The following is a 13282-nucleotide window of genomic DNA, read 5'->3' as shown; positions in this document are numbered from 1 at the left end:
AGGACCGACGCCGGCCGTTTCCGCACATCGCACACTTCCGCACCTGGCTCGTTGGAGTGATGGGGTCAGGCTCGTGTTCCAATGAAGCTCGTTTGCACGTTGACGAGGTGCGGCCGAGGTGATGTTTCCGCTTCCGCACGGTGGGGCCGCTTCCGCACTCGAGTCCGCTCTGCTATATCTAGAGCGTCTAGCTCGACGGTCGTCGTCTTCCCCTCTCCCATCATCCGACCTCTCCCCTCTTACTCGAGACAGCCTCGACTTCGCCGATCAACATCCACTTCTAGATTTCAACGACAGACTACACCTCGATTCCGCGCATCCATGGCGCCCGGCGGTTCGGATGCCAAGCCGGAGCGGCCGGGCGAGCCACCTCCCGAGGCTGAACGCACGATTCGAATGGACGGACGACTGTCTGGGCGCGGTCGACCCGAGGACGTGACCCGGGCCAAGAGAGAGATCGCGGAGTAAGTTTTCCCATCCCTAGCTTCCGACGTTGGACCATGCTGACGCAGCTGTTGTGTGCAGAGCGTTTGACCTTGCGGACGAGTTTGCCCAAAAGACGGCTGCAGGTTCGCCGATGTGGGACTATATGGAGGCGCAGTGGCCGTACGGCTATCCCGACCGTGCGCTTCCGGACATCTTCCACCGCGGCCTAACGCTGGCGTTTGTTCCGCCGAGCTGGAAGAAGAAAGCGTACTGTCCGATCTGGACGACGCTCAAGCGACTCGGCTTCCACCCGGACGATGAAGAGCACGTGTACGGCACACTGGAGGTTGCGTTCTTTGCGATCCTTGCGCTGGAGCTGCGCACGAGCGGCGGACGATGCCTTAGCAAGGACATCAAGTTCGTCAAGGACCAGCACCGAATTGCGTTCAAGGAGATCATCTCGCTCAACCCCGTGATTCGACAGTGGATGGAGCCGGGCGAGCGGTGGTTCGAGCGGCTGCGCGAGACGATGCTACGCAATGCCAGGACGAGGATCGAGGTGGTCGGGGCTCAGATTCAGCTGGCGAGGGATAACGATTCGACGGCAGTGGGACAGATGCACATGACGCTGGAGGAGCGAAGGAGGCTGGGGATGGAGAGGCTTAGGCTTTGGGCCGAGGCTCAGCATACGTCGATGGTGGGCTACGGGGTTCAGGCGGTGCTGCAGCAGCTGTGGGGCAAGGCGGAAGCAACGTGGCTGAGTCGGGCGCGACAGTATCTCGGATCGGACCGGTCGCAGTGGAAGGAGCTGCGCATGAGGTGCGACGACGAGAGACACGGATACTGGCTGGCGACATACGACCAGGCGATGCTGCAGCCCCCCGATGTCATCGTTGACGGGGCCAAGACATACCTCCGACGCTACCTCGAGCGTCGAGCTGCATCGCTGTCGCAGGGTCGAGCCGACAGGTGAGTGCAAAAGCATTGCGGATGGCACATCGGGTACGGAGGCTGACTCGATCTCGATTCGCATCGCAAGTGGAAGCGCCAAGCAGAGCCAAGCTTAACACGCGCAGGCGACCATGCCTGCAGAAGAGGAGAGGGGGGCTGAATGCAATGCGATCTGCTCTGTAGCGAATGCATGCCAGCAGAGATGTGCGGAAGCGGATCGTCTCCGATGCGCGTGGGTGAGGCGAGGCGAGCGGTGAACAATATGGCGGCACTTGAGAGTCAATGCCGAGGCAGGGTCTGGTCTGGGCAAGCACGCGCGCTCTCGGTCTTGGCAGGGCGTCGTGGCGTGGGCTGGGAGCGCGCCAAGCATTGCTCACTGCGCTGGGCGGTGCAGCGTTTTGCGCAGCTGCAGCTCGAGTGTGCGCGCGCGCTTGGCTCGTCGCAATCGATCCAGGCGATCCAGGCGATCCAAGCGCCCAGCTTATCGCGACGTCGAGCTCGAGCCGTGACGATGCAGGGGTAGGAGCATGTCGGCGACTCCGATGCGCTCGGTGGAGGATGCTCGATAAAGTCGAGCGCCCGCACGGATCGCCGAAGCGCATTCCAAAAGGCGAGAGGAGAGGCGCGAGGAAAGGGCGAGCTTAAACCGCCCTCGCAGCTGCACGTCTCGCCGAGACCGAGCTGAGACGCATGACGCATCCAACCAGCCGAAAAAAAAAAAGAAGCCAAAATGCCAACCTCGGCCCTGCATCGCCTGCGCTTTTCTTCCGAGTGACGAAAGGGAAGGCAGAGTCAGCTTCCAGCTTTCCCCCGCGCGCTCCTCCCTCCACTGCGTCTCGAAGGCGCCTGTCATCCTCCGAAGCGCGGGAATCCAGCACCGACAGCTTCCACCGCCCTTCGTTGCGCGTCCTCCCATCAGCATTCGTCGTCCTCACCCTTCTACCCTCCCCCCTTCCCTCCATCTGGATGTCGTAGAAAGCCGCAAGCACTCTCTCTTTCCCACAACGCTTCACCCAAGCTCTTTGGACTAGCATCGCCTACGATGGCGCTCTCGCTCGTCATCGACGACACCTCGCTGGTGCTCATCCTCGTGCTCGTCGCAGCGCTCGCAGCGTCGATCTACGTCTCGCGATCCTACCAGCCGCTCATCCACCCGCTCATCCTCACTCGCCAGGCAGACGTCTCGCAGACACGCCAACCCGACGAGTCGGCCATCTACCGCAATGCGAACTCGCCCGCCGGATTCGACCTCGCGCTGAGGCCGCGCAAGGAGATCAACGACATTGCCGACCTCATCAAGCACGGCGCGAATGGATCGGAACGCAGCGCTAAACGTGCGATATATGGAACGGCGAAATCGAACCAGCAGGTCGCAGCGGACGCAACTTCATTTGCGACCGGATTCATCAAGCTTTCCTCGGCGCCTGTGCCGCAGACTGTGCTTGCGGTAGCCGCCGAGTCTGACGGCTACGAGAGCTTCGTCGCGCTCCTCTCCAACGCACACACTTCGGTCAGCTCGCGATACAACACCGTCGTCCTCCCTCCCAACCAGCTGGAGTCCCGATGCCCCACCTCGCTCCCGCAAGCCCTCGCGAGCAACGGCGCACGCTCCGCCATCGGCGTCTACACCACCGCCAAGTCCATCCGCGCCGTGCTCCAGCTCGCCTTCCTCGACTCCTCGGCGCTCATCATCGTCCCCGACGCTGATCTTCAAGAAGCGACCCGTCTTGTCGCCGACCACTTCGGCGCGTCTCACCGCCTGCGCCTCTACGCCTTCGATGCGGTGCTCGCAGCCGGCAGCCCGGGTTCCCTGCTCGGGCCCGACACCTCCGCCCGCGATGTCATCGAGCATACCCAGTCCCACTACTGGAACGCCACCAGCTCCGACTGGCTCGACGTCAAGCACTCCCACCTCGTCGCTGGCGTCACCTCCAACCTCGCCGCGTTCCCCGCCGACAAGATCCCCAACACCAACGACCACATCTTTGTCGAGGCATGCGTGGGCTTGCACTCGCCAGCTTCCGAACTCATGGCCACGCGTACGCCGCTCGGCTTTGCGCTTGCCCTTACAGCCCTCTACACCGGCGCGGCCATCACCGCCGACCTGCCCACATCGAGCTACGACGATCCCAACCCGGCTGCCTCGGCCGCGTTCGCTCGCGCCCAGCCTACGCTCGTCTACGCCACGGCAGAAGGCGCTTCCTCGCTCGCCGGCGCTCTGGCTAGCCGCACACGCCGCTCGCCCCTCGCCTCGTGGGCAGCCACCAACAAGCTCTTTACTCTGCGCAACGGCAGCTTTGCCCGCAACAGCTTGGCCGACACGCTGGTGTACAACAGCGCACGCAGCGCCGTCGGCTGCTCGCGCGTCCGCACCTTGATGATCGCAGGACGCGGAGACACAGTGCCGCAGGCGCTACTCGACTCGCTGCGTGCCCATTTCGGCTGTGCCGTCCTGAACGGATATGTGCCGCAGCTCAAGAAGGCGGCCGTCACGGCTGCCGTCAGCGTCACGCATGCGTTTGATCTGCAGGCGTTCGCCGAGCACGAGACGGCGGGCATGCAGGTGCCTGCGCACGTCGGCCCGCCCTCGGTCGCGGCAGAAGTCAAGCTGCTCCAGACCCGCATCGCTTCGGACGCGGGGCTTGCTATTGCGGGCGACAGGCCGGCTGGTCAGGCGGGTGATCCCATGGGCGAAGTGCACGTGCGCGGCAACGTTGTTGCACACTTTTCTGAGGCGGGAGAGGTTGATCCCGAGACGTGGTCGGCTACAGGCGATCTCGGCGCCTTCCGATCCAACGGCACGCTCGTGGTGCTCCGCGATGCCGACGACGCCGAGGTGGTGGGTGTGCCTACGCTCAGCTCGCGCAAGCCCGTCAGGCGACAGGGCCGCACCGCCACGGTGGGCGCCAAGAGCGTGCTGGCCGCTGCGCTCGTGCTGGCTGTCTCGCTCTCGCCCACTGCATCCGCGGGGGTGCTGCACAAGCGCGGGAGCTCGGTGAACAGCACCATGAGCGACATGGCCAAGATGGGCATGCTTGCCGGCCAGCGTGCGTCGTGGGAGCAGGGCGTGAGCCAAGCGGCACTGCTCGAGCTCGACTTTCCTGGCTGGTCGGTGTTTTCGTCTTCGTCCGGCGGTCCGCCCTACCGTCCTGGCCTGAACCGCGGTGCTTCGGGCCCGCCGAACGAGGTGATCGGCATGGCGTACCACTCTGCCTCACGCCAGGACAGTCTGGGCCGGCTGGCGTTCCGCATCACGGGCGACGAGCAGCTCGGCACGGGTAGCTCGCTCGACGGTGCTGCGCCCGGACCCGAGGTGCTGCTCGCCGCGTGGCTCGACGGAGAGATCGACCGCCAGACGGGCGCGATGGGCAGCGGGTTCTACGCCGACTCGGCACGCGCTACGCTCGACATGGTGCTGCGACGCGCCCCGAGATCGCGCGCGGGCGCCATCAGCCACCGCCTGCAGTACGTGGCGCTGTGGAGCGATGCCATGTACATGATGCCTCCCTACCTCGCGTTCTACGGGCTCGTCACGCGCAACAATACGCTGCTCCAGCTGGCGTACGATCAGATCCGACTCTACCGCGATGGCATGCGTCTCACCCAGGGCGCAGCCACCAACCTGTGGGGCCACATTTATCTTCCGGACAACCGCACGTGGACGGATGGTGGGGCGTGGGCGACGGGTAATGGATGGGTGCTTGCGGGGATGGCGCGGACGCTGGCGACGATCGAGCAGAGCCAGGCGTCGCAGGCCATGGTTGCGCAGAAGAACGATCTGGTGGCGTGGATGAACGAGATCCTCGATGCGGCGTATCCGCTGCTCGACGAACGTGCGCTGCTGTTTCACAACTACATGTCCGACCGCTCGACGTTCTTCGACACGGCCGGTACAGCACTTATTGCCTACGCTACGTATAGGCTTGCATCGCTGGCGCCGGGGAACGATAGGTGGATTGGACAGGCCGATTTGATCTACCGCTCGCTGGCGACTGCGCTCAACCCGATCGGACAGTTTAGGGATGGATATCCAGTCGTGGATGTTCTGGCCTTTGTTAGGCAGGGCGATACATCGTCCGAGTCGCTGGCGTTTATGATGCTCATGAACGCCGCCAAGCGCGACCACGCCAACGGTGATGTGGTCAGGATCACCGATGCCCAGGGCAAGTCCAACGCCGCACCCAACCTCGCGCCCAAGTTGATGGCGGCAGCGGTGGTACCCGCGCTGGTGATGATGTCCGTGTTGATTTAGATGGCGAAGTTAGGGCCATGACTTGGTCCCTCGATGCAAGTGTCGAATGGTGACAAGGTCGTGGCCCCTCGCCGGACAGGATTTGTTTTGGATGCGGCTCGCAATTTCATAGATTGGACAGGAACACCGCATTGCACGACAACAGAGTCGTGCGTGGACGAGCGTGACAGATGATGGCTGTTCGAGCCTCCTCGTGAGCAAAGGAGGTGTGCATTTGCACGGCCGACATCCAACACTTGTCCGGAAGTCGACACTCGGTGACAGGTGGGTTGCGGCATTTCTCGCTTCCTACGCCCCACTGAGCCAGGTGGACGTTCCACCCAGCTCAGCGTCGAGACAAGATCTCGGGACTGTCAGTAACTTAACTTATCAGAATCTGCAAGAGACCTCGGCTGTCGATTGTAGCGATTCTCAGAGCGCTTTTGGTCGACACGGCATTCGACTGCTCCACACATTTAAGCGCGACTGTGCATTCCCTCAACGCAATCTACTGCCGGAGAGATGGTGTACAATTCCACGAGTGCCAATAAATCAACAGATGCAGGGGGCATTGATCCGTACCCGATACCACTTCTGGTGAGAGGGTGCGGGATCAAGCACCGGTGCCCGCATCATTGTTCGCCTGGACGAGTGCATGGCTCTGCGGCAACGCCATAGTCCCCGTCGCACTGGGCATCGCCACGACCGCGGGGCTACTTGACGGCAGTGGCTCCTCCAAGCTCGCCACGTACTGATCGAGCGAGTTAATAAACGATGCTGTAAACGGGCTCAGCGGAGCCACTGGATAGCCGAAACTAGCATCCTGTCGTCCAATTGCCGCCTCGGCCCTTGCGAGATCGTTGAAACTCGCATCGGGCCCGAAGAAGCTAGCGTTGATATACGGACAATCCGGTGTCCCCTCGCTACCAACCCCAACTGCCTTCTGTCCTTGATACCCCCCTACCGCGTTGCTTCCGGATGCAGCACGTGTCTTACCGGCACGATTCATGGCGTTGGCAGGCGAGGTACCCATACGTAGCGATGCAGTTTGCCACGGTTGCTTCTGCCACAGTGCTTCAATGTCGTCGAACGAGTTCGCCGTCGCAGGTGCCACCTGCCCATCGAAAGGCAGTTTAGGACGGGCGAGTTCGGACGAATGCGCCAGACTGTGCGAGCTATTGCTGCTCGAACCGGGCGAGTTGTACGCAGGCGGTGTGCGCTGTGCCAATCCAGGCGTAGATCCGTTCGAGTATCCCGACGATGCCGAATACCAGCTCGGATTGCGAATCGGCAGACTGTCCATCGACCTGCTTCCCAACGGCCCTCCCCCACGAACACTCCCCGCGGGACCCACTGCCTCGTCTGCCTTGCGCTTGTTCCGGTTCGACTCGGGCGGCTGAATCGCCCTTGCGCCATCCAGAGCCAGCTTCGACTTGCTCGACAGCGCCTGCAACAACAGCCTCACAAACTTGAGGTCGTCCGTAATCTGCGCGCGCAGCTCGGAGCTATCCCAATCGCAAGACTCCTGCGGATGCGTATCGAGCATGGACACAAAGTGGATGAGCACCAGCGACGAGATGATCGACATCTGCGCAAAGAACCACAGCCGCGACACCGAGTTGTGCTGCGTGCGCATGCCCTCGCCGATCATGGCGCGCTGTTCGTCCAGCGTGGCATTCTCGCGCGGCGTGAACCACTTGAACGCGTTGCGGAAGACCTTGATGATCAGCATGGACGCCGCAAAGCTAATGTCGCGCGACTCCTTGTACTTTGGATTCGACCACGACTGCACGTAGAAGCGCTTGTGCAGCGTGAGCAGCTGCATCTGCACGGCGAGCGCCATGGCGCTACGATGCCAGCGTTCCGGGTTGTCCGGATCGTCCGAGTCGATGAGCGACTCGTCGAAGCGCAGATGCTCAGGAATAGAAGCCTCGATGGCGACGACCTCCTGGTGAAGCTGCTTGGTGAACTCGTACGCCTCGTCCTCGCTCATGCGGATGCGATGGCTGGCGCGACGCGAGACGTCGCTGAGCTTGAGCTTGTAGCGCATGGGCACGGCGATGATGTCGTTGGTGTCGGCGTCGGGCCCAAAGAGCGAGGGGAGGCTGGTGTTAGCCGGATCGATCATGTAGCTGCGTTTGACGTTGCCGGCGGAGAACCAGTCCTGGATGCAGATGGTTGCAAAGAGGCTGATGCGGTCCTTGCGCTCTTCGAACGGCAGCGTCTTGGGCGGCTCGACGTCGAGCTGGAGCGCGTAGGCCATGAAGCAGATGTTGGCGATCATGGCCGAGCCGACGGCGGGGCCCTTGAGCGCACTGAGGCACGAGCTGAGCAGGATCATGGTGCGGACGTTGTCGATGTGGAGCTCCTCGTATATGTCGAGCATGGAGAGGGCGTGCTGTGCGGCGTCGAGGAAGATGGTGAAGGCCTGCTTGCCGTACTTTTCCGGGAGCGAGTCGGCTTCGATGGGCTCGCCAAACACGAGCACGGCGCCGCAGAGCGCGTGGATGGTGGCGACGAGGCGCAGCGAGTCACGCATCTCTTCGTAGCGATAGGCGTCGGGACGGCCGTCCCAAAAGAGGCGCTGCTCCTCGACGGTGCAGAGGCGTTTGCGGAAGGTCTCTTCGGGGAGGAGGTGCGCCATCCAGGACAGCTCGCGGAAGTAGAAATCGGTGAGTGCGCGGACGGTGCTGTTGTCGGGGAGGAGTTTGTAGAGCTCAAAGAGCGTTCTGCGCGTGAGTTCTTCCGAGGAGACCTGGCTGGTTTGGGAGATGCCGAAGCCGAAACCCCAGGAGATGGGGCCGATGCCGTAGGATGGCTGTGGATCATCGGAACGGGTGGAGGTGGCAGCGAGGGCAGCGCGGTTGGCCTCGCTTGCGCCGAGTTCGGCGAGGGTGGATAGTTTGGAGGTGGAAGCGTTGGCGCTGCCCGGGTTGGTGGAGAGGGAGCTGGAGGAGGAGTACTTGCGTTGTGCGACGCCGCCCGGAGTGAGAGTGGCCGAGGCGGGCGAGTTCTTTGCGCCGGGCAAATCGACGCCGAGGGATGCGGCGATGGTACCCATCATGGCTTCGAGACGATCGAGACGGTCGTTTGTTTGGGAGGCGTCTCCGGTGTCGCGGCCGGTGGTCTGTGGACGGACGCCCTCTGCCCACTCACACTTGCTCGACTCGTTGCGATCGCGGCAAGCGCCGCAGGGCCATCCACGGTCGCATTTGAGTTTGCGGCGACGACATGGTTCGCAGGAGACGGCCTTCTTTGTCGACTTTTTCTTGGACGCGTCGTTGGCAGCCTGTGCGGAAGAGGCGGCAGGATCCGAGGCGGACGACATGTTGACGGGCGGTGAAGACGTGTGCGTAGGATGCGAGGCGGAGGTGGGTGTGTTGCGTGGACTGGCGAGGTGACGGTGGGATGGTGTTGAGTAGGGCGACGAGGGTCGATTGGCGAGGTAGCTAGGATGAGGATAGGTGGAAGGATCTGGACGAGGCGAGGTGACGGCGAGAGGATAGAGAGGCGGTGTCAGGGTGGATCGCGATGGCAGGGACGACGGGGCCGAAGCGAGAGCGGTGTGAAGGGGTGGGAGGAGGCGGTGGTTGGAGGAGGTGGTGGTGGTGGTGGAAGGGTTGGCTTGGAGGTGAGGTTGTGATGAATTGGCCTGATGCCCTGAAGCGAGATGCCTGGGCATGTCCAGATGCGAGCGAGGCGGAAGGAAGGTTGGGGGAGGGCAGCCAAGGTATCAGATAGCGAGCTGGGTTGGGCGAGGGGGAGGGGAAGGCGGTGTTGAGCGACGAGGAGAAACGTGCGTGTGATTCGAGGGCGAGGCGCACTCGGTATCGGCTAGACGAGCGTGTCTCTCATGCAAACCTGGAGCCGCAATGATGCTGCCACGCGATGGAGAGTCTCGAGCTCGATCCAGCTCGTGGTGCAAGAGCGGTGTGCGAAAAAGTAGCTACGGAGATAGAGTGTGCGTTTGTCGCAGTAGCAGCGCGATGAGCAGCAGCAGCAGCGACGACGAAGAGTGGATGGGCGAAGGTGGACGGACGACCGAACGAACGGGATGGATAGCAAGGCGGATGGCCAAGTCCGAGGAGTTTGACGGAGTTGCGAGCGAGCGAGGAAGAGACTCGTGCGTGGCCGCCCCCGTCTGAGCAAGGAGGCCGATGCACGGCGACGCTGTCCTCCCATCTTGCAGCCACGCTGTGGACCTGCATGGGAACGCGCCCAAAGGCGAAATCTTGGCTCGTTCGACTCAGCTCCCACGGAAGCCGGGCTGCATTGCGTTTCGCGTGCGAGAGAGAGAGGAAATATTCCTACTTCGTGTCAGGCCGAACAGCCGAACAGTTGCAACATTGCTGTTACGTCGTGTTAACAAACATGCTAGAGACGGGCTCGCCGGAGCTGGATGTGCAGCTGAGCCGATGCGACCGGCAAAAAAGAGGGCGGAGGCTGCGATTGGCTGGAAAATCGCATTCCAGAACACAGAAAAATGCGCGCATCCACTCTGCCAACGCCGGCCATTGCGTGCATCGAGTAGCCGGTGGGCGGGGGGCGAGCTTTACATCATCACCGCCTGCGGGGCCGCGGCCCGTCCGTCCAGCCAAGCCCAAGCCCAGCCCAGCCCAGCCCACTGCCGCAACTTGGTGAGACTCGGCGTGATGTGTGGGGAAGCAGTGCACAGCAGCAGCTGCACGCGGTTGGCAGAGTTTGGCACGCGGGTGCAGTCGGCGATCCATCCGCCAAAACCGGTTACGCGCCAAGCCGAGCCGTGCTGCCCAATTCTGCCTCGATTCCGGTTCAGTCGCTGCCGCGCCTCACCGGCTCCATCCACTCGGCATGCCGTGTGTAACCATCAACGGCCCGGCTCGATCTTCTTACCCACGCTTGCAGCCCCGCCTCTCTTGGCTTATATACTTGCACTCGATCCACATCCGGCCCCGCATCCATCTACCCCACGCCCACCTCCTCCTCCTCCTCCTTTCTCGCCACCAAACACCAACCACCATCCACCTTGTACCACCTTCTGCTGCATTTGCACCGCTTCGATCCAATCTAGAACCCCCGTCGCCACCCGCACATCATGGCGCCCCCTCGCTTTATCGAGCTCCCCGCGGGTCTCAAGCCCGCCGGTGTCTCCGGCTCCGAGCTCCTCGCACACGAGCGCTCCAAGGCCTCGTTCGACTCGCGCGCCATGGCCGAGTACATCCACGGCAGGGACCACCTCGAGCTCCAGGAGCGCCTCGTCTCCATCCTCAGCCAGGACCCCGTGTTTGACAAGACCTCCGACGCATACTACGGCCGCGCTGACAAGTTCCGCCGCGCCATGCTCAAGGACAAGCGCCTCGCCCAGCTCGCAGACGAGCACCAGTGGGGTCAGACCGAGATCAACATGGCCGAGAAGCTCGCAGACATCCCCGGCCCCATGGGCCTCCACAAGAGCATGTTCCTCACCACCCTCTACAACCAGGGCAACGACGAGCAGCGCAAGGTCTTCTACGAGCCCGCATCCAAGTATCAGATCATCGGATGCTACGCCCAGACCGAGCTCGGCCACGGCTCCAACGTGCAGGGCATCGAGACCACCGCCACCTGGATCCCCGAGTCGCAGGAGTGGGAGATCCACAGCCCCACCCTCACCGCCTCCAAGTGGTGGATCGGCGGCCTCGGCAGGACCGCAGACCACGCCGTCGTCATGGCACAGCTCATCACCAACGGAAAGAACTACGGCCCCCACCCCTTTGTCGTTCCCATCCGCGACGTCAAGACGCGCGAGGTCCTCCCCGGCCGCACCATCGGCGACATCGGTCCCAAGGCCGGCTACAACACCACCGACAACGGCTTCATGCTCTTTGAGCACGTCCGCGTCCCGCACCTCAACCTCCTCGCGCGCTTCTCCAAGGTGGAGCCAGAGACGGGCAAGTACCTCCCGCCTCCCAACGCCAAGCTCGCCTACGGCACGCTCACCTGGGTGCGCGCCAACATTGTGCGCGATGCCTCCACCGTGCTCATGCGCGCCGTCACGGTCGCCATCCGATACTGCGCCGTCCGCAGGCAGTTTGCCGACCGCGATGCGCCCAAGTTCGGCCAGGACGGAAAGCCGCTCGAGACGCAGGTGCTCGACTACACCATGGTTCAGATCCGTCTCTTCCCCATCCTCGCACAGGCGTTTGCATTCCACTACACCTCGCGCTTCATGTTTGAGCTCTACGAGCAGAACCAGGCCAACATTGAGTCGGGCGATCTCTCGCTGCTCGCCGACACGCATGCATCCAGCTCGGGTCTCAAGTCGCTCACCACGCTCTATGCCAGCGATGCCATCGAGGTGTGCCGCAAGGCGTGTGGTGGTCACGGCTACTCCATGGCCTCGGGTCTGCCCGAGTTCTACGCAAACTACCTGCCCAACGCCACGTGGGAGGGTGACTCGTACATGCTTTCGCAGCAGTGCACGCGCTACCTCTTCAAGACCATGCGTGCCATCAAGAGCGGTCGTGGCAAGGTGGACAAGAACATCACCACCGACTACATGCAGCGCTACCTCGACAACAAGCACGAGAAGGCCGCCATTCAGTTCTCGGGCGATCTGTACGACCCGCTCTTCTTCATGCGTGCCTTTGGTCACCGTGCCGCCTATCTGACCGAGCAGACGCTGGCGCTGCGCGACGATGCCAAGCGCTCCTGGAACTCGCTCCTCGTCGAGCTGTACCGTTGCTCCAAGGCGCACTCGCAGTACCTGCTGGTGCGCAACTTTGGCATGGCCATCCTCAAGGACGAGAAGCTCAACTCGCAGCCGGCCCTGCGCCAGATTGTCCAGAAGATCTTCCTCCTCTGGGCATGCCACACCATGGAGCAGGAGTCGGCCGACTTCCTCGCCTCGGGCTACATTGACGGCAAGCAGTTCCACCTCCTCGGTTCCAAGGTCCAGGAGATCATGGCCGAGCTCCGTCCCAACGCCGTGGCGCTTGTCGACGCTTTCGCCGTGCCCGACTATCTCCTCAACTCGGCCCTCGGCCGTTCGGACGGCAACGTCTACGAGGCGCTCTTCGACTTCGCCCTCCGCGAGCCGCTCAACTCGGTCAGGTGGAACGTCGATATCAACGACTTGGAGACCACCGATATCGACTCGGACCTCCCCCGCTCCAAGCTCTGACCTGCTACGTGTATATCATAGACCCTTGTTTCGTTGGAATAAGTCACCTTCCCTGTAGCGTAGAGTTGCGTGTGCGAGGCAGCCCTACCAAAAGCGCGTGGGTTGCACGAGAGGCCCGTAGCAAGGGTCGACACGATCGCCGATCCGCATCGGTGCTTGTTTGCCGCCCCGGTTGTGCTGTTTGCCGCCATGCGCTTGCTCTTCTGGAGTAGCTTTGCCGATCTCGTTGCCGGCTATTTGGGCAGAGTATGATCCCGGACCAAGATCAAACGAGCAACAAGGCTCAAAGTTGGCAAGGGGGGTGACAAGTGTCGCAGTGGGCGGCCATGTGGTGACTGGCCATGGTTCGATTTGTATTGCCGAGTGAGTGCAGGATTGGCCCGGCAAAGTCGCCGAGGTGCTTTGCGAGGTGGATGCGCTCGTGCACACGCCAACTTCGGCTGGATTCACTCCGCTCTCCCCCACTTTTGCCCCCACAACCACAGCAGCTTATCGGTCTTGCTGTGTCTTTGAATTGCACTTACGCCCGTCTT

At 62.5% G+C, this 13282-nt stretch overlaps 3 protein-coding genes across 3 annotated transcripts; 2 read left to right on the top strand and 1 right to left on the bottom strand.

Annotated features, from left to right (window-relative positions):
• Window positions 1-81: 81 nt before the first annotated feature.
• PAN0_008d3473 (six-hairpin glycosidase) lies at window positions 82-5629 on the top strand (the record flags this gene model as incomplete). Its single annotated transcript, XM_014800974.1, has 4 exons — window positions 82-464; window positions 526-1395; window positions 1672-1882; window positions 2159-5629. 4 exons carry the CDS (start codon window positions 82-84, stop codon window positions 5627-5629), a joined length of 4935 nt encoding a protein of 1644 aa, XP_014656460.1.
• Window positions 5630-6221: 592 nt separating this feature from the next.
• On the bottom strand, window positions 6222-9290 carry PAN0_008c3472 (uncharacterized protein; the record flags this gene model as incomplete). The annotated part of the gene is made up of 1 exon (XM_014800973.1): window positions 6222-9290. One exon carries the CDS (start codon window positions 9288-9290, stop codon window positions 6222-6224), a length of 3069 nt encoding a protein of 1022 aa, XP_014656459.1.
• Window positions 9291-10682: 1392 nt separating this feature from the next.
• On the top strand, window positions 10683-12749 carry PAN0_008d3471 (fatty-acyl coenzyme A oxidase; the record flags this gene model as incomplete). Its single annotated transcript, XM_014800972.1, has 1 exon — window positions 10683-12749. The coding sequence occupies one exon, from the start codon at window positions 10683-10685 to the stop codon at window positions 12747-12749; it is 2067 nt and encodes a 688-aa protein (XP_014656458.1).
• Window positions 12750-13282: the final 533 nt, after the last annotated feature.

This window comes from Moesziomyces antarcticus (assembly GCF_000747765.1).
Source record: "Moesziomyces antarcticus DNA, scaffold: scaffold_v10008, strain JCM 10317, whole genome shotgun sequence".
NCBI lineage: Eukaryota > Fungi > Basidiomycota > Ustilaginomycetes > Ustilaginales > Ustilaginaceae > Moesziomyces > Moesziomyces antarcticus.
The sequence above is the reverse complement of the archived record's forward strand: the minus strand, read 5'-3'. Positions and strand labels throughout refer to the sequence as shown.